At 39.9% G+C, this 21,348-nt stretch overlaps 1 protein-coding gene across 9 annotated transcripts in view; it reads left to right on the top strand.

The window, feature by feature from the left end:
- Positions 1–21,348, top strand: part of LOC133416939 (neurexin-3b) — a 283,913-nt gene that overhangs the window by 110,349 nt on the left and 152,216 nt on the right. For 6 of the 9 annotated variants that reach the window (XR_009770304.1, XM_061704308.1, XM_061704311.1 and 3 more), the window contains 9 exons: positions 7,015–7,218; positions 8,678–8,704; positions 9,933–10,052; positions 10,204–10,316; positions 10,443–10,711; positions 10,867–11,057; positions 12,178–12,351; positions 12,994–13,020; positions 14,987–15,106. Coding sequence is in view for 8 of the 9 variants with exons in the window: in XM_061704308.1 (XP_061560292.1) it covers positions 7,015–7,218; positions 8,678–8,704; positions 9,933–10,052; positions 10,204–10,316; positions 10,443–10,711; positions 10,867–11,057; positions 12,178–12,351; positions 12,994–13,020; positions 14,987–15,106 (1,245 nt within the window). In the remaining variant the exon portion in view is untranslated. The remainder of the gene's footprint in view (positions 1–7,014; positions 7,219–8,677; positions 8,705–9,932; positions 10,053–10,203; positions 10,317–10,442; positions 10,712–10,866; positions 11,058–12,177; positions 12,352–12,993; positions 13,021–14,986; positions 15,107–21,348) is intronic. The other 3 variants (XM_061704312.1, XM_061704309.1, XM_061704310.1) reach the window with 2 other exon arrangements.

Genomic DNA, 21,348 nt, shown 5'->3' with positions numbered 1-21,348 from the left:
GTGTGTGTGTGTGTGTGTGTCTGTCTGTCTGTGTGTGTGTGCGTGCATGTGTGTGTATAGTCTTGTATGACCCCCTTGTCTTTGGAAGAGATCTCTTGTGGACAACTGCTTTTTTGTTTTGTGTGTGCACATCACTGACTAAAATACAACTTGTTGGTTTGGTTTGTTTATCCTAAATTGTTTTTATTAAGTTTGATTCTGATCGGTGTAAAGCACTTTGTTTTCAGCTGTGGTTGTATTTCAAGTGCTTTATAAATAAAGTTGAGTTGAGCTGAATCTATGACCCCTATGTGTGATGACTTACAGTGGTTATGAGGTTAAGCCAATGCCGTTGTTGTTGTGAGTCAGTCACCGTTTATGTTGTGGCTTAAAATAGAGCAAATATATGTATTATACTTATTTACCAAAGGGGAAAAAAAATCATTGTGCTTGCGTGGCTTGTTTCTGATGCTGATTATATCTGTCACATGTTGATAAAGCTCTGCAGATTTAGCTCATCTCCATGTAAAGCCTATTCAATATGTCTGCTACACAAAACCGCTTACAGTTTCATATTGACGCCACACCACTGCAGCTTGTGAATTTTCACATTGTCATGAATTTATCTCCTGTTTATGTGACGCACGGCAAGAATATTTGTAATCCCGCTTATTGTTCACCTTTTCCTGTATAGTTGTTTTAGCTTGCAATGTATAAATCATAAATGTATGAATCATAAAACTATTATTAATTTAAGGTCTCTAAATTTGGATTAGATTGTGTTTAATACTGACATTTTAGCCAAGCTAATTTTTAGATATGGACAAAACACAATTCCTTTAAGAAATGCACAGTTTGACAACGAAACGCCCAATGAAATTTTCTTAAGTGAGTATTTAATCATTTTGTCAGCAGCCATATTAGAACACTTAGAGATGTTTTGATGTCATTTTGTGCTTTTTTTTTTGGTGCAGATAGAAAGTGGCTCCCACCATGTCAGGCATACTTGAACAGCGCATTTTGAAATTCACCGCTGTGCTATTTCCTTTCACAAGTCTCGCCGCTTTTGTAGTTTTTGTGTGGATACGTGAGAGTTCACAATGAATCATATTGTCAAGAATGTTTACACAAAATAATAATCATTATGTATGTATTTCCTCAATGCGTCATTGTCAAACACAGAGCAGACTAAAATGTATGTGCACTGCTGTGTGATTCTATGTGTGGGAGAACAGTTGAGAGGCAGCTACAGAAAATAAAGATCGAATGGACAGAGTTGTGAATCTGTCAGGATATAATGAAAAAAAAAATTAACTGCCAAAGCAGATAAAAAAGGAACAAATAAATATTTGTGAAGGGTTGCATCAGCTGGACTGCTAATTGTGTGAAGTGTGGGGTAACACACATCATCTCAGTTGACATTTAAAATTACATTTCCATTACTGCTCTCTTGGGAAAGAATGCACACACAAAAGATTCTTATTTGCATTAAAGTGGGTACAAATGACTAAAATAACAGCACAATAATCACATTATACACTGATGTTTTATTCAGAATTTAAACCAATGTGTCTGCAGTGTATGCTTACCCTTTGGACAGTTTATAAACCATTGTGTGCAAGAATTAAGCAAGGTGTTATTACTATTACTGCATTATGTACTATTATTATTACCGTATTTTCCGGACTATAAGTCGCTCCGGAGTATAAGTCACACCAGCCAAAAAATGCATAATAAAGATGCATTTTTTGGATCTTTATTATGCATCCCTAGGTGCCTAAATGGGACAGAGTTGATTTTAAATAGCAAAGGTAATCTCATCTACTCAGTCATCTCAGGTGTTTGGTTCTCAAATGGAAGTTTTGGTTCAAAAAATGTTTTTGAGGCAAAGTCTGTTGGACAAACTGTATAAATAAGCACAGACACTGAATTTTAAGCTAAGGTTTGAATTTCATCACAGGGAATTAAGAGTAGAGCCCATAATGGTTAGCATACAGCAGATGCATGTATGGGGCCTCTCCCTTAAGTGTTTGGTGAAATATCATTTTGAATGGATGTGTGGGCAAATTGTCTCATGAATATTTAACAAGGAGTTAAACATTATATTCAATTCTAACTGCACTGTTTTCCAGTAGCAAGTTCATGATTTAATTTATACTGCAAATGTGCCCTCGCCGCTATTTTGCCATCTTTTAAAAATGTTTGTGAGTCACAGGTAGCCCATATATTTGCATACATTTTTATTTGGACTAATTACATGCATGTCAGAACTCGTTTAAAGTTTACTGAACAACATTTGGACAAGGCAGTTAAATACTGGGAGAATATAGTCTGGTCAGATGAGTGCAAAATGTAACTGTTTAGATGACAGTGCACACCACGTTTGGAGGAGAAATGGCACTGCACATCACCCTAAAAATACCACCACCAACACCAACACCAACAGTTCAGAGGTGGGAACATGATGGTGTGGGGCTGCTTTTCAGCAAATGGTGCTGGTAAACCGCGTTACTGAAGGAAGGATGAATGGGCAAATGTACTGAGACATTCCTGACAAAAATCTGCTGCCATCTACGAGGGTGATGAAAATGGTGGACATTTCAGCAGGATAATGATCCAAAACATACTGCGAAGGAAACTCTCTATCAGTTTCAAATTTAAAAAAGTAAGCTGCGAGAATAGCCCAGCCAATCACCTGACTTGAATCCAATCGAAAGTCAATGGAAAGAACTGAAGCTCAAGGTCCATAAAAGAAGCCCACGAAACGTTCAAGATTCGAAGACTGCTTGTCTGGAGGAATGGAACAAAATCACACCAGAGCAATGCATGCGACTAATTCAGGAGGAATCTTTGTACAAAGTATTTAAAAAAGTACCAGTTGGCAATGAAACCTTTTTGTATGCCATCAATTAGGACCGAACCAGCTGATATTCATTCGCACTGACAAGGGGCTTGATTTCTGTTTGATTATTGATAGGTTTTAGGTGTTGTCTTGGCTTCCCATGCCTTTCTGCACCTCCCTTTCGTCATGTGTTCAATACTTTTTCACATTATTACACACAACTGAATTTCTGATCTTACTCGTTCTACTTTCTTTGTATGTATGGATAACTTGGGTTGTTCCCAACATCTGGTGAAATGTTCATGTCAATAGCGTCTTTGGAACTCTATTGACTGAGAAAAATGGTGATGTGTTAAATACTTCAGTCACCATATATCAACAAGTATGATTACTGTACTGATATTTCAAGGGTGCTCACTGTGGTATTAATGGTTCAGTATTCTACCAGATTTGTTCTTGTAATGATTTGTAAATCCCAATAGATTGATAAACCTAACATACTTTATTCAATACATGCACGGTGAGCCACTGGTTAGCACATCCGCCTCACAGTTCTGAGGACCCGGGTTCAAATCCGGCCTCGCCTGTGTGGAGTTTGCATGTTCTACCCGTGCCTGCGTGGGTTTTCTCCGGACACTCCGGTTTCCTCCCACGTTCCAAAACCATGCATGGTAGGTTAATTGAAGACTCTAAATTGGCCGTAGGTGAGAATGTGAGTGTGAATGGTTGTTTGTTTATATGTGCCCTGCGATTGGCTGGCGACCAGTTCAGGGTGAACCCCGCCTCTCGCCCATAGTTAGCTGAGATAGGCTCCAGCATAACCATGGCCCTGGTGAGGATAAGCGATGTAGATAATGCATGGATGGATGGACATGTCAGGTGACATTATAGGTACCTTTTGTCACTGAAATAATGTAACAAATAAATATATGAACTGAAATACACTCAAATACATAGTGACAAGCCTCCTTTGGACAGATGAGACAAAAGTGGAGATTTTTGGCGAGTTAAAACAGCTCTATGTTTACAGATGCCAAAATGAAGACAAATCAACAACAACACTGTAACAACTGTGAAACACGGAGAACACGTTTCTGGCCCAGCACAGGATATCTTGAATATGCACACGGTAAAGAAATAGATGATACAGTCCTGACAGAACCTTCTTAGTGTAGCTGTTCTCCAGTGAGCTTTTCTTCTCACATCGAACCTTTATGCTTTTATGCTCACAAATCAATGCAAGCCTCAAGTCATTTAAGAACTCTGTTTCCAGACTAACGTGGTGTGTACCCGTGTGTGAACTTTTTTGCTGTATGTTTGTTCCCTGTTTTTTTGTTTTGTTTTTTTTGCAATTGAGTTGAATAATTGTGAGATAAAGCCTTATCATTGTATACTGACCTGAGTCAACAACTTGCTCATAGAATGGATTTCACCCTAAAGCAGAAAGGTGCTTAGTAAAGTGACTAGCCAATGATGCCACACTGAATTTTTCAACATTTCATGTTGATTTTTTACATTACAGTGAACCAAAATCCAATGAGACTTACCTTTTTTGAAAATATAAAAAGTTGACATATGGTCAACAAAAAAAAAAAATATATATATATAATATACAATGCATGACTGGCAGGAAACATGATAAAGTATTGTTTCTAGGTACAACATTCTCTCCAAAATTCCCCTGACTTTACCAAATGGTGGTCCATTTGTGATGCCACAGGGCTATTTTTTCCCCCCATTTGAAGATCTGTGGTGTTGAAATAGGTATTTTATGGTCGGATACCCATTTGAATACGTGTATCTCCCCAAGAGACCTCTAGTCTGCTATGTCTTACTCCTCCTTCCCCACATTGACACTGGTTTTGTCCTCCTTTTTGAAATCAAATGAACAGAACAATGCAGCCAAGTGCCTGGATCCTTCATGATGTGTTTCAGCACTTTTGTGTGCATCTCAGAGTTTGTGTTCATGATGTGAGAGTCAGTTCTAATTGCTTCTAATTGGCATTGACAAAAATCCCCCCACAATGTTTCACAATTAAAGCAAAGGCACAAACAGAATGCTGCAGAGGGGTATTGCTGCGGAGGAAGGGGAGGAAGTAGCATGATGATTTAATTTTCTGCACACTGAGCAGCACGTGAGCACATCGCAGCCCCAAGCTGCCAGACATTGTCCTGCCATGTGCCGGATGATGAATAATGCTGCCACCGTGCATGTGGGACATGTATCTGTGTCTCCCAATGATAAAAGATAAGGGACATGCATCCGTGGATGCTCCAACTTTAGAATATGATTGCTTTGTCTTACCCTTCATAGAGTATATGTTATGCTTTTCTAGCAAACACATTTTAATATATTCAGAGGCGTCTGCAAAATAAAGCTGTCGCAAAAACAAGTGAAGCAAACATGGTTATTATACTATATCTGCATTCCTGCCTATCCCCACATTCAGTGGAAACTTTAAGGATGAATAGAATCCATTCTGGGAGACTAGTCAACCTCCAATTTGTTAATATTTTGGAGTAGGCCTTGCAGTTAGCTGGCGACCAGTCCAAGGTGTACCTCACCTCATGCCCACAGTCAGCTGGGATATATTTCAACTCACCCACAACCCTATTAAGGACCAGTGCTTTAGATAATGGATGTACTGTATGTTAGAATAGAAAATAATGGAAACAGCAATAGGCCTTGTGATTGGCTTAGAGTTCTGAGACTGAATCTGGGCTCTGACCCATTGAGTTTACAGGTTCTCCCCGTGCTTGCGTGGGATCCTGCATTTGAAAAACTTGCATGTTAATTGAAGACTCAAAATTCCCCATGGGTCTGAATACAAGTGTGAGTGATGATTGCAGAGGGTAAGTGTACACCCTGCAACCGGAGGGTTGTTGGTTCGTATCCGAGCGCTTGTTGTAATTGTGTCCCTGGGGAATACACTTAACCCCACTTAACACTTAATGAATGTGGTTGGATGTTTGGTGGTGGTCGGAGGGGCCATAGGCGCAGAATGGCAGGCACCTTTTCCATCAGACTGCCCCCCAGGGCAGCTGTGGCTTCAGTAGTTTACCAAAACTAGCGTGTGTCTGTGAAGTGAATAAATAATGTGTGCAATTGTAAAGCGTCTTTGAGAGCCTTACAGTATGTGGTATGGTGGTATTATTATTATTTTGTCTGTAGGTTCCCTGCAATTGGCTGCGATGTAACCCACCCCTAGCTCACTCAGGACCCTAGTGAGGAGGAGCAGAATACAAAATAGATGGATAAAGGGAAATATAAATCCCTTCCGGTATCAGTTAAACTGTTGCTCTCCAAACCTGCAGTGGAAGTGTTTTAGAGGAACATTGTATCCTTCTTAAATGTTATGTTGGTGTAAAAGTAAGTTAATCATTGGCATTTGTAAAATAGCAACAGTAAAATTCACCAAAATCGCGTTAGACTAGCGGTCTGCCTTGCAACAGGCCTTCGATGTGGTCGGAGCAGGTGTTAAGCTTAAGTTTAGGCTAAGCTTAGTGTAGATCAACTTTCTGCCTCCAAATTGTCACTCAGCGAGTCACATCTCTAAGGACACTCCCTCTAGTGGACCGGAACGCTCAGCTTGGCACAGATCCATCTGCCAAAATGGCAAAAACGCACAGCGAGCCTTGTGCTTGTGCAAAGAAAATCAGGATATGCCGGCATTTGCGCCCCTCCACCGATGTTCTCTCAACCAAAATAGAGCTCTCTGTCTTCAATGACAATTGAAAATTAAAACAGTGAGGCACTTCTCCTTTCAGGATTAGTCACAAGCCATAAAAAGCAAAATTAAAAGCCTATATCCTTTGATCTAGTGAGGTACGCTCACATCTCATGTGATGTAATACATGATGACTGTTCAATTTCAACATCAGGGGTGTTTAACTTTAGATGTTTCGCTGTAGTTGTTTGAGAATGACAAACATGATCCCTTATTACTGTTGCCAGAGTAACATTTAATTAGTTGTTTTGATTTGTTAGTGAACAGGATTACGTAAAAACTCTTAACAAATCTCCTCAAAAGATTTGTAAAGCTTTGGTGCAGAGGTGTTTAAAGGTTTTTATTTCAAACATACATGTTCCCATTGCAGGATATGTGTATGTAATTATCTATGAAGGTGTATAATTTGTTTCACATTCAAATTTAGCATTGCTTAAAGCATATTTGTGTATGTTTTTCCTGCAGAGGCGTCCATCCTGTCCTATGATGGCAGCATGTACATGAAGGTGGTGATCCCAAATGTGGTGCACACAGAAGCGGAGGATGTCTCACTTCGCTTCATGTCTCAAAGGGCATTCGGTCTGCTGATGGCAGCCACGTCCCGCGAGTCAGCAGACACGCTGCGACTGGAGTTGGAGAGTGGAAGGGTCAAACTGACGGTCAACTTAGGTATCGTATACAGCCCCACCCCCCACCCCTGGAGGCTGACCTCGACTGGCTTCAGGGAAAAGCCTTTTTTGTTCATGCATTTTCTTCCGTCTTGCTTTTTTGTTTTTTTGTTTTTTGTGCGCGCAGACATGAAATCAGACCTAACACATACATAAACCAGCTTTTGTAGTTGCATGTTTTTCTGACTTGCCTGGGCTGCATTTTTTTCTGGCCTTGTCTCTGGAGATTGTTCTATTCATCAATCTAACACTTAACTCTTTTTGTCTGCTGCTGATCATGGAAACCAAATCAGTCATTTTCTCCTTATTTCCATCTAGATTTTGATTTGAAATCTTAGAGAATGATCTCATATTTCTTTGCAACATTGTAGATGGTCTATTGCAGGAAACGTTTAGTGCTGCAACATTGGTCTGCATTCTTGATGTGTTACCTTTTTCTTTCTTTTTTTTGAATCCTCATCATAGCAGATTCATCCATAAGTGACTATTGGTTTGGTTAGCATCTTCCATGCCTTGCTCAAAGATGGCACTCACCCCTTCAAAGGCCCGAGCCTGCGGCCCGCCTGACAAACAGCTCGATGCCACAGCACCCAGCGCACCTACAGACTTGGCACGTGTGATGCATGTTATAATCAATGATCCAAATATTGTAGATGAAAATCATATGAAACATAGCTGCTAATAACCTAAGTTAGCCAATTTTTACATTTGTAAAGGGCCATATAGTCTTCATCCAAGCACTCAAGTTAGAATTCAAAATGGAAGCATCCCATTACAACAGAAATATTTTGTTAGACCCTAATTTGCCATATATGGGACCCTTTGAATTGGTTTCAAAAGGCCTTCTGTACGGTGTCGGTGCTGCGTGGCTCGAGGGTGTTTGCTCCCACTTTTCTGTTGCGGTTGACGGCACATGACCCGCCTGGTCACATTAATTTCAATCTGCACTCTCCAACTTTCAATACTGACGTGGCATAACATACACCCGTCGATCAGTACCAAGTAGATTTTTTTTATTACATAGTTGATCCTTATGACAATATTTTGCCTCTATTGCTAGGTTGTAAAATTGATGTGGCCATTAAATTCTCGGGGGGGGGGGCGTTTTCAGATTAAAATTTGACCATAAATCATTGTTGCTGGAAATTTTGATGTAAACTAAGTCATAAAAGCATTTCCAGTATTATTTCTAGAAGTGTAGAACATGATTGAAGACTCATTTTATTGTATTATATACTGTATGCTACGTAAGTATTATTACTTATTACGTAAGTATTAATACTGCTTTGGCCTTACGACTATTATTACCTTGACAAATTGCTATCCAAGCTGGCTAAAATGGCCACTGGCATCATGTGACCGTCCCCGGAAGGTGGCCTTCTATTGTACTTGGATGTCTGCAGCTGTAACTTTGAAGGATGCAAATTCATCTTGTCACTTATTCTCCCCTCCCCATCTAGACTGTGTCAGGATAAACTGTAACACCAGTAAGTCAACATTCTTCTTTTGGAGCCTTCCTTCCTTCGATAAATGTTTGATTAGAAGAGACTGTGTGCCAGTTGCAAAAGAGCTGGGATGTGTGCATGCGGGGGACTGATAAGAGGATTTCACAGATAAGAGGGGGAGAAGTAATAGCCAGAGATCAAAGTTATGCAAATCTGACTTAATGTTCTCCATATATTTTAAATGACCCATTTTAGGAATTAATTCAGGAAACTAGTTCTTAATAGTTCCCTGTATGCTTAATATAATAACACTGCATTTTTTTTTATTTATTTTTTTTTACAATTTTACTAAATTCTTTGCATTTTTTTTAGCATACTGTATTTAACTGTATACCTGTTGTTGTGAATAACATGCTGTTACTCATAAGTACTTTTTCTTTCAACAATCTAATTTTTGAGAAGGACTTCAGAAATAGGAGTTAGGATTTTTTTTGGGGGGGTGGGGGGGTGGGTGAAGACTGCATGTATATTTGTGAGGCATATACCTGTTTTTAAACATGTAGGCAACATTTTTGGTACCTTTCAAAGAAAAACCCCACAATGCTCATTGAAATACCAAACCTTCCGTACATTTGATTTGACTTTTACTGTTTCAAGTTATTCCAGTGACTATTGTGGATAAATCTTATTTAGCGGAAGGGTTCCAACAATCTTGCCTGTGTGTGTATGACACAGCCTTAGACCAATCCAACCGTAATTATAATTGTAGTGTAGATGCCTAATTTAAGTAAATGAATACCTGTGTGTGAGATATTGAGTTATAAACATCGATGAACTCTTGGAGTGGTACAAGCACTCCCTCTAACGTTCAGTCATTCTGAAGTCCCTTTGCCTCCCTGACTGGTTTCCTCATTAACTATTCATGTCATGATAATCTGTCTTTTGTCGTTTGACTGAAACAAGGGTGAAACATTTGGGAATGCCACTGTTAAACTAAATCAGTGACAGTAATGAGCTATCAGATAGTGAAGAGGGATCATTTATCTAATGTTTTCTTTGCAGTGAGTCTTTGTATGAGGAACAGCAAATATGCTTACACTTGATTTTAAGAGTTGTTTTTCTCTACCAACAAATCCAACATGTTCCATCGTCCCCCCGCCCCCCAAATAATTCTAATCATATTCATTTAATATAATTGGACTCAAATCATATTTGTTTTTGTTTTCTGCACCCCTGTCTAACCAACTGACTAACTAACGGTCCCCTCCAGGCAAGGGTCCTGAGGCTCTTTATGCTGGACAAAAGCTCAACGACAATGATTGGCACTCGGTCCGAGTGGTCCGCCGCGGTAAAAACATCAAACTGGTTGTCGATGACGACATGGCTGAAGGTAATTTTTTCTAACAACATTCATGACATGCATGATAGTTTATTCATCTCTCTTTTCTAGTGTTTCTGCTCTTATAACACACATTGTCCTTGGGAGGGGTTCTGTACCATGTATACATTTAGACTCTCATGTCCTTGCTCTTAAATTTTAGGCCAGATGGCAGGCGATCACACCCGTCTGGAGTTCAACAATGTGGAGACAGGCATCCTAACTGAGAGACGCTTTGTGTCTTCTGCACCCACTTCATTTATAGGACACCTCCAGGTAGACAGTCCAATTCTATAAAACAGTTCTTTGGACTCAAAACAGTGCTGGTCTCTGTTTGTTATTTTTTTTTGTGCAGACTAATTGATGACAAGTTGTATCATTTATGCTCCACAACCCCCTCAGAGCCTCAAGTTCAATGGCATGCAGTACATCGACATGTGCAAGAATGGGGACATTGACTTCTGCGAACTCAACGCCCGTTTCGGCATGCGCTTCATCATCGCCGACCCGGTGACTTTCAAGACCAAGGGCAGCTACTTGGGCTTGGCCACTCTGCAGGCCTACACCACAATGCACCTCTTCTTTCAATTCAAAACCACCTCGCCCGATGGCTTCATCCTCTTTAATAGCGGTGACGGGAGTGACTTTATTGCTGTGGAACTGGTCAAAGGGTGAGCGGCAAAGTGTCAACAGAGGGTTATTACGTTGATGTAGTTGATTGTTTGACCTCATAGAATGTTCTCATTGCAGAATGCTTGTGTTTTTCCTTTACAATTGAGTTGGTTTGGGGAAAGGGGCAATTAATCCCATAATGTTTGTGCCACAGGTTCATCCACTATGTGTTTGACCTCGGGAATGGCCCAAGTCTGTTGAAGGGGAACAGTGACAACCCACTGAATGATAACCAGTGGCACAATGTGGTGATCACACGAGATACTTCCAACACGCACACACTCAAAGTGGACTCCAAGTCGGTCACCCAGAATGTCAACGGAGCAAAGAACCTCGATTTAAAAGGTAAACTTTGTCTGCTTTGACAAAAGTTGTAAAGTCAGAGGATATTATTTAAACTTAAAATGAGTACACTGTAGACCTCATGTGTCCGTTAAGCGCTGAGAGTGCACACAGTGCCACTTTAAATCTGCAATAAACAGATACTGTACTGTACGTACCTTTTAATCAGTTATTCTCAGTGTGGTCTGAGTACCGCTATTGGTACAAGGGCTCGCTCTAGTGGTGGGCAAAATTATCACTGAATTAAATACAAATGACATTGGCTGTGTCCAAAATCACTTCAGACTATAGTGCAATATATCGTGGTTACGCCATGCTTGGTGATCAAATTCAGTCCCCTATTTAGAGCACTCGAAATTTCACACAAAGCATAGCAAAAAGTAGTGACCAACCGACGGTCACTCACCAAGTCGTGATATAGCATAATAAGGCACTACCATAAGAAGTAGAAGAATGGTGGGACCAGATGCGTCACAGACAGAGGGAGTGAATTTTTCATATGAATGTAAGTAACTTTACTTACATTCAAACACAAATGTGCAAACTTTTCCGTTTGAAGTATTACACATTCTCTTATTGAACAAAATACATGCCAATACAGACCAGACTTAAAGGACTAGTATTTAATGACCGCACATAACAACATCTTGAAAATCAAGTCGGTGGTATACTCGCTTCCAATAAGGAGAAATGGTCTCTCTGTCATTGCCATGGCAACCATCGATCACTTAAGTGAAAAAAAAAAAAAGATTCCTCTGGGCACATCTCATGTTCCTCAGTGCTGATGTTACTGTTTATTTCAACGCAAACATGTTTAGTCTGTAACCTGTATCTTAATTAGCCTCTTACCAACAAATGGCCTTTCAACACTGTTGTGTTGTAATTAGCACAGTGACATAAAGTAACTCATATTTCACAACATCAGGGGAGCATTTAAATTAAGGAACACAACAAAATTAAATTAAATGCAACGTAATATCATTTTAATGATTATTATTTTGCATAATGATCATGGGGCTGTGAAAAGCAATACAGAACAACTTCTTTCCATCTCTGGCGAGCCCCAGTGACTTGTTAACTGAAACTATGCTTGTTTGCCTTCTTCCTCTCTGTCTTGCTTCAGGTGATCTCTTCGTCGGAGGTCTGGGACCCAACATGTATCAGAACCTCCCTAAGTTGGTGGTTTCTCGTGAAGGCTTCCAGGGCTGTTTGGCGTCAGTTGACCTTAACGGCCGCCTGCCGGACCTCATCAGCGATGCCCTTTTCCGCAGTGGGCAAATTGAACGGGGCTGCGAAGGTACAAATTGCCTGTAGCGTATTAAAAGATGATCTGCCTAATTAGAAGTGTCTTCAGTAATCCCTAAAGCTGTGTTTTAATGCTGCTTACCCCCCCCCCCTCCCCCCTACTTTCATTAATTGTTGGATAATATTTTTACTGTCACAGTTTTGCTTGTTTGCTAAAATTAATTATTTACAAAAGAAGAAATCTTACCACAAATAAAAGGTATGATGAGCACAGTAATTCAATCGTACATTGACAAAATGTAGATCTTACTTCCTCTTGTTTTTATTTTGTAGCTAGTAATGTTAACATTAGATATCACGGTAAGGTTTTAGGCGGTTAATGCTTTTTAAAAAAAAAAAAAAAAAAAAAAAAGAAAAACATACAAAGACATGGTAGGGTTTTTGCTTAGAGCTCAGTACCTCTAGAGGGCGACATTCTGACAGTCTTCAGCCTCTAATGAGGAAACAACTTCTATTGCTAAACAGTGAGGCTAGTATTGAGTATATCCTAAATCAAGGCGTTCTTCAATCTCTGAGTACACTAAGCAATGCTGCTGTTTTACAAACATTTTAATCTTGCTTTTCACTCTGTTCCTTTTTTTTTTTTTTTTTTTTTTTTTTTTAAAACAACAATATTTTTCCTGCTCTTACAAAGTTGGTTTCACCAAAGCCGACCTGCAAGGTACAGGGCTAAACTCCGCCTCTTGGAGGCCTGCTTGCCTGAAAGTCTGAAGTGTGCAATGCATCATGGGTGTCACCATGGCAATCTAGTCACTGAGTGTTGCAGAGGTGACTTGCTCTCTGGGAAGAGGAAAAAATAAAAAATAAAATAAAATAAAATTCCTAAATAAAGGGGCTGTCAGAGAACAAGTAATGAAACACTCTGTGGTTGCAAAAATAGCTCACCATCTATACATTGTGCTGTATATTAGTTTTGATGCAAAAATAGAAAAATAGATAGAGCACCTGCTCCAAGCCAAGCTTCATTCTACTGTATGGACAAAAGTATTAGCACACCTGGCCTTCACAGCAACAAGTCTGGAAAATATGGAGGCCAATTAAATAAAAACAATTCAAGGCACAATGAATAATCAATCAATCAAGAGTTTCCTCCTTATGACATAGCAATCATGAAATGACTTAAAGGCTAATATAGATGCAATTAAAAAATCTGTCTTTGACGCTTGTGCGTAATGCTGATGAATCAGTGCTGTTCCTCAATGTCATCATTGACTCTTGACAGAGAGGTGTGTGTTTCAGAGAGCTAGCAGCCTACTGCTTCATAGTCCAAACACAATAACTCGCACCTTTAAACGCACTTCTAAAGAAAGAAAATGCTTTGGGGCTACCTGCAATTCATTCCACTCTACTGCACTTTCAGATGGCAAACTTGCTGTTTTCTACTTTCAATGTTTTCTTCAAACATGTTTACTTGCATTTGTCCCATTACTTAACTTCTTTAATTTCACAGTTTTTACTTTCATTTCTTACTTTTTTTGCTTTCCATCCTGTGTCTGTTTTAATATTGATTGTAGGGCTTGGTTATATTCTTGTTGATCCTGTAGAGTCATGGGTATTTGCATTCCCATTCTGTGTATGTATTCAAAAGTAAGAGCCACAGTATCTTTGTTGTTGGAGGATACTAAACACAGATCCAGTTTGACTTTGAATACCTTTTCTGTCTAAGGTGCATACTAGATACAGTATGCACTGCGTTCTTTCTATGTTTCTCTCTCATGGTCGTCATGAAGTCTTGTGTCTAAATGTTCATTGTGTCTTCTCAAAGTAAAGACCTTTGAGAAAAGCAAATTGAGAGGAAAGCCTGTTCTCACTAGTATTTAGTAGGATTTTATTTCAAAAAAATAATAATGTAAAGGCAAAATGACATTGTCTATGGATACTTAAGAAATTATTATTATTATTTATGAAACAATTATCAGCAAGATATATACAAATCTAATTATATAATACAGTTACAATTTCCTTTGAATTCTCCCCTATCCTCAAACATTTAGCCATTTTGTTTCTAAATCTAGCATTTCTTATTGATGTGTGGCCCATGCACAATATATCATTTATGTTTTTAATCATTCCCTTCTAAATTGTTGTGAGAACATGTTGACTCTGAACATGTTTTTGTCATTCTACGTACCTTTTTAAATAGTGAACGTTTTCTTGCTCTGTCTTGCTTTTTCACCGAGGGAATGCGGCCTTTGAAGTTTTACTTGGATAAAACATTTCTTGTTCAACTTCCTGTTGGAATGAAGAAAAGTGCATGCATTTCCACCTGCACAGAAACAACAACATAGCTGAGATGTTGACAGTGCCACCACAAAATGGGCGCTAGGAACATATTTTACAAATGAGGAATGCTCAAAATTGATGCCCCCACAAAAGAGTTGTGCATCCTTAACTTAACTCCAGCAGCATTCACTACTGTATTATGGAATGATTTATTTATTATTTTTTTTAATGTGTTAAACTGTAAGCTCAGGTCTCTTGTGGTGACACTGTTTGCTCCTTCTTCTCCTATATATATATTTTTCTAGAGTGCCTCTGTCCTGCATGGATATTATTTTTTTTACATTTCAACAGTAGCAATTCAAGTTGTCGGCTGACTCTCGTCTCTTCTTCTTCCCCTCTTGCAGGCCCGAGCACCACCTGCCAGGAAGACTCCTGCGCCAACATGGGTGTGTGCATCCAACAGTGGGAGAACTTCACTTGCGACTGCTCCATGACGTCTTATTCGGGGACTCATTGCAATGACCGTGAGTACTACCGTGTTATGCTTTACCTTCACATGGCCTAATTGTGCCTTAAAGATCTGCTCTGTGGATTCTACATGGTAAATACATTTTACAGGCATCTGAGGACTTTGGAGTGTTCGGTAATCAAGAGTTTCCAATGTCTCAAACTGTGTATGCATACTGTCGGCATATTTTTAGCAATCTTTGAGCTCCTAGTAAAGCTTGAATTGCATTATGGGAAACTGGACATACAGTCAAGTCCGTAATGGTTTGGATGGTTGACATCTGTAAATGTTTCCATAATATTGAGTTGGAAATCATGCAAAAGGGATGGTATGATATTCTGTTCTAGTGGGACTATTTTCCAGCATCGCGTCTGCCATTGCAAGAGCACCATGAAAGAAAGTCATTGAGTCAAGTCATTGAGTCTTGCTGCAACATATTCCACACACTTATGCTAAAAAACTTCTATTTTACCCTTTGCCCAATATTTTCATGCATGTTCGAAGCAATTATGGTTAAGGGGTTGGTTCTTTCTAAAACAGAAGAACTAACCCTAATACTTCCTTTTTTATTATTATTATTTTTTAATCCTACTTAATTGCTATGATAACCAACTCATGTTAATTGGTGATGGAAATGTATGCTACATGGCTGTGAGGGATGATTTTTGGGGGAGGTGTCCCCATATTTAGATTGGTAGAAGCATTGTGCTTTGAAAGCTACAAGCTGAAGTTTTACAATATGACAAAATTAAATCTTTACTTCTACTGTCAGTCTTAGCAGTCTCCTTTGTGCAAATAAAGTATCTTAATTTAATCATACTCTTGGTTGGCAGCATGCCGGCCCACTGGTTAGCACATCTGCCTTACAGACCAGAGATTGTGGTTTGACTCTCAGCTCCAGGGTTCTTGTGTAGGTTTTCTCTGGGTAGTGCATGGTAGGTTAATTAAACCTGCATGGTAGGTTAATTAAAGACTCTAAATTGTATGTAGGTGTGAATGTGAGTGTGAAAGCTTGTTTGTCTATGTGCCTGCAATTGCCTGGAAACCAATCTATGCTGTAAATTGTAAATGAGAACAAGTGTTATAGAAAATTATCTGTTACATGTATATGTTAATTATTTTTTTTTTTGGTTCTATTTCACCATACAAATGGAGAAAAAAGAACCCAAAAATAAAGCGTGAACATTTTACAAACTTATAATAGTCTGCCTTGTTACGAAGTGTATTTTCCCCAAATGTATACGTTTGTTCAAGATAAGAGGTCACCACTTCCCACTTGGACCAAACCCAATCTTATGCTGTTGATTTTGCTGTCACCCATGATACATTGAGGGCGTTTGTGCATTTCGGAGTGTAAGCACCAGGGGGCAGTACATCCGTATGCGCGACCGCACACTGTCCCTCTGTGCTTCGAGAAAATGAGATACAATCATTGGAGCATGAAATCAGATTTCCTGCTCCTTTCCTCCACTGCTTCGCCTCTTGTTCGGGCCGCTTGCTCTACCCGTCCCAAGTGCATCCCCACGCCTCATTCACTTGCAGGATATATTGCAGGATGACAGTCCGCAAAACCTGATCAAATCAAATATAGTACGGCACCTTTTTATTTTTAGTTAAATTCAATAGCTCTGCAGAAATAAAGACGGTGAGAGGCATATTTTGTGTTGCATGCTTGCTTTTTGACTTTTTATTCAGTGAGCACATTGCTTTGAGAGGATTTCTAATTAGCAGTGTCGGGGTGTAGCTTCACTCTGTTTCTCTCAGCCCCCGCCTCCCTAATAGCTGGCAGCAAATGGCAGTAATTGTCTGCTTCCCTGACTCCATCCATCCTATGAGCATTTTTGCCAGTAAAGTCTCCCTTCATAGCAGGCGAGGGCGCTCTAGGTGGCTGAAAAGTGCAGGGTAAATCTCAGCAGCCAACAACAATTGACGGTCCTTTCTTTTATTCCTAGCGTGTGCCCTCGCGGCCCACTCTTTGTGGTTGCGATCGTGTTACTCATGGGACTCTTTGCACTGTGCAGGCGACACTTTAGAACCAGTAGAACAATCTTTTTGGTACACGTTGCGCTTTCACTTTACTCTGCTTTCGAAAGGATCTGTAGGGTTGACTCTAGTTTTTCGGTTTGTTTTTTTCTCTCTCATCCTGCTTGGCTCACAGAGTTTGAGATGGTCACCTCAGTCTTTTCTTTTGTATTTATTTATTTTTATTGTCAGGTTTCATGACGACTTCAGAATTGCACTGAAACACATGGGAGTTGTGGAGGGATGGGGAGCAGCGAGCACTTCTCTTCCCTTCCACATGCAGAGCAATTACTCAATTTACGTAACAGAATTATCACTGCAAAGGTCACAGCATTGTTCCCCAGCCAGGGACGTGGTAAACAAACAGAGCACAGAGCACAGAACCAGTAAACTGATGCTGACATCATTGATTCTGTTAGCACTAATTTCATGATCATGAGCTTGTGTTGTCATACATGCACAACATGTTCAAAACGCCTCAGTATAAAGCAGTGTTATATATTCTTCTGCACATAAAAACCACAATTAGAGATATATTATTAAATTAATACCTCATCTCTTTCGGAATGAGCTGTTGCCTGTGCTGGTACAGAGCTATAGAGCAAAATTAGCACTGGTTCTTTTTTTCTTCCGAACACACATGTACCCACTTGGAGCTTGAAAAACTGATGCCAGACTAGCGGCAACTCTTTTCTGGTCCAGAAGAAGGCTCCTATTACGTCAGCAGCTGAAGACGGTGAGCACAGGTCGTTTCTGACGAGAAGCCAGCAAACCCAGGTTTTTTTTTTTTTTTTTTTTTTTTTTTTGTAAACAGAAACTCATACGGTGAAGTATGGACATTATATTGGTAACATAATGATGTAGCTCCAGATTGGCCCCCTGCCAAATTGAACCAAAATGAACCGAACCAGCACTGCCACCAGCTCAGTGTCCGAGTGGCATCAAAAATGAGAATTTCTATCTTTCCAGCGGCACTATTTTGAGCCGACTCTCGTATTGGATTTAACTGAATTGTGCAAGTACACCTGTGAAGTGGTCAGACAGTGTAGATATGTGTTAAATTAATCACGGAGTACTGATGTGCTCTGGCAAAAGTCCCTTGTTGTTGAGCAGCTTTATTGAAGAACTATTACAGTCGGTAGTGGAAATAATATAGAAAAACAATTCTTGTACTGTCTCTTGATCTATATATACACGAGTAGTACTGTGCCCAGGTCTTGAGATGATAGCAAGTGGTTCTCCTGCTGTCTGGTGAGGCTTAATTATGCTCGCCGGCCACTAAAGATGATGAAGACCAGATGTCGCTTGTGTCCGTCCATGTGCCACACTCACTGACCTGCTTGTATATTCTGTACCTGTACACTATCAGTCAAAATTTTGGACATGATAGAAGAGCGCTCTGCAAAATACCAGTCCTTAGGAGTGTCAAGGGGCCAATTTCTGAAAGCTTCAGGAAATATAATTGTTCAATTAAAGATGAGGATGTGAATATGTGAAGATGTGAATACAACTCGATCTTGTACACTACATTACATTAAATGAACTATTTTGACAAAACCAGTCAATGCAATGATCGTTCTTGAGCTTGAGTCCCTATGTTGGGACTCGGTTGGGACTCTGACTCCTATGTTGGGCCACTTGGCGCTTTAATCAGGAAACAATGGAATTTACTTCCACTTATATGCAGACTACACCCAAATTTATGTGACTCTAAAGTAATGGACATTCTCTCACTCCAGTGATCAAATGTCTTCATGATTTAAAAGGCCTGGCTGGCTCAAAGCGTTTTGAAGTTGCAATGACACCAAGACAGAGGTGATGGTTTTTGATTGCTCCATTGGGAATGCAATGGTAGATCTGGGTTCCTCGGCCACTCTGACAAAGTTGACCATTTCAAACCTAGTGTCAAGTTACAGACGCTCATCTAAAATTTGACAGCCAGATCAGGGAAATGAAGTCGAGCTTTTATCACTTGCGGTAGCTGGCCTAAGTCAAGCCAATTCTTTTAAGGCAGTACTTTGAAACAATAGTTAATGCCTTTGTCACTACCTGGCTGGATTACTGTAATGGACTCTATGTGGAAGTCAGCTCTGCTTCCATTCGTCGCCTGCAGATGACACTAAATGGCGCCGCACGTCTTTTTACTGAGACAAGTAAATTACGACCCCATTTTAGCCTCACTGCAATTGCTGCTAGTGCATTGCAGGATTTATTTTAATGATTTGATTTGCTTTTAAATCATGAAATGCTCTTGCCCTGCCCTAACCTCCCTGAGCTTCTTCACCCTTATGAGCTCACTCGCTGTCTCAGTTCAGCTGGTCAGTTGCCCGACTGGGTCAAAAACCAGGCTGAACCTTTGCTGTTCCCGCTCCAAATTTGGAGAATGAACACAGATGTCGACTGATTTATTTATTTTTTAGTTTGTTTCCCTATCGATTTTATTTCTCCTTTTATGACTGATATTTGTGTCTTGATTTATTTACTTTGGTGTTTTATGTGAACCTCTTTCCGTTTAGTGTTTTTTTTTTCTTAATTTATTACTTTGTACATTGTTTTGAGTGAGTGACTTGCGAGCAGTCCAGGATGTGGTCTGCCTTAACTGTGAATAGGGTAAGGTATCCCAATACGTTCATCCTAATATGGTACATTAGATTGATTTCTCTCCCATAATGCAATTCAAAGAAACAAAACAAGGGCTTAAACACAAATGTTATAGTTTGTGCATGTTTCCCATTGGCAAAGGTGTGATACATAAAAACAGGCTTGTGGAAACATACAGTGATTTCCAGTCTCTTCGAGCAAACAAGATCAATTTTGTATTGGGGGTGGAGGGGGTGATTGAGCTGCGGACATTACAGACCGTTACGATGAGGAGCGTCCATCTGTTTTGGTGCCAGGCGTATAACCTTGAGACTGCTGAAGCGTTCCCAGGAGCTGCCCTGCCTCGCGCTGACTGAGAGCCCGGCCGCAGACACATCCATCAACACTTGTTCCGGGACACATTTCAGGAGCGTCAGCTACACATAGAAATCATCCAATCAATACTTTGAATGCCTCGCCAGAATGTAGGTATAGGGCAGAAACCTGTCATGTGCTATGAGCAGGTGATGGACATAACTCAAAGCTCCCCTTATCGTCTTGTATATACAGTTGCAAGAAAAAGTAGTGAAACCCTTTTGAGTTTACCTGGACAGTTGGTCATAAAATGTCATCATCTACGACTTCACATCAATAAGCAGACACATCATCCAACCAATACTTTAACTAATACCACACAAACAATGATGTTTTCCTGTTTTTATTGAAAAAACATGGAAATATTTAATTGTTAGTGTGGTCATAGTTTAAGAAGAACTGTTTGTTTGTCTATTCTTGTGACTTAGATGAAGAGCAGATCATATTTTATGACCAATATATTCAAGTAATTCCAAAGGCTTCACATACTTTGTCTTATAACTGTATTCTGTATTAACAGAATGTCTCTTATCTGACTGTTCTGCCATAGGCGTGGATTCTATAGCACCTACCACAGAAACAGTTGGTTTTCTGTACCCTAAAAGATAGCAGGCTTTTTTTTTTCTTTTTTCTTTTGGTATGTAAATGTGCAGCCTGCAGACAGTGTTGCTGCATCATTTGCACAATTGTCAAAAAACCCAAAACGTATCGGTATTACCATATCACTGGTCACCTTTTATTGCTCAGTGACTCGCCGTACTGTTTTTATGTCTCAAAAGTATTTTCTGTCAAATTTGTTGTCGTACTAGAGCGGCTCCAACTACCGGAGACAAATTCCTTGTTTGTTTTTGACATACTTGGCAAATAAAGATGATTCTGATTTGGTGCCCGTTTGACTATTGGCACCATGGGCAGAATCAAGAGGCAGCTTCACATCAGCACCTCTTCTCTTGCTGCCTCCGAGGTTGATAAAGCTTTGAAGAAGTGGTGGATGCTTTCCAAAGGCCACCCAAACAGAAGTCATTTGTCAGTTTTGGACAGCATTCCCACTTTGCACTCAATTGCATCGACAAGTACAAACAATAACCTTCCTACCTCTCTACAGCACCTCTACATATTTTGTGTGTGTGTGTTTGGGGGGGTTCAAGAAGGAAGGTAATTTGAAGTCATTCTACTGCAAGCTTTTGCTCCCCCTCTTGTTTTTGAGAGGCAACATTGGTCATTATTTGTACCAAAACCCAAACTCGGAGTTGAGGTCTGTATAGTCCTTCCACTGTAAGT

Source organism: Phycodurus eques, chromosome 18, assembly GCF_024500275.1.
Source record: "Phycodurus eques isolate BA_2022a chromosome 18, UOR_Pequ_1.1, whole genome shotgun sequence".
Classification (NCBI taxonomy): Eukaryota; Metazoa; Chordata; class Actinopteri; order Syngnathiformes; family Syngnathidae; genus Phycodurus; species Phycodurus eques.
This window is presented reverse-complemented; position numbering and strand designations above follow the sequence as displayed.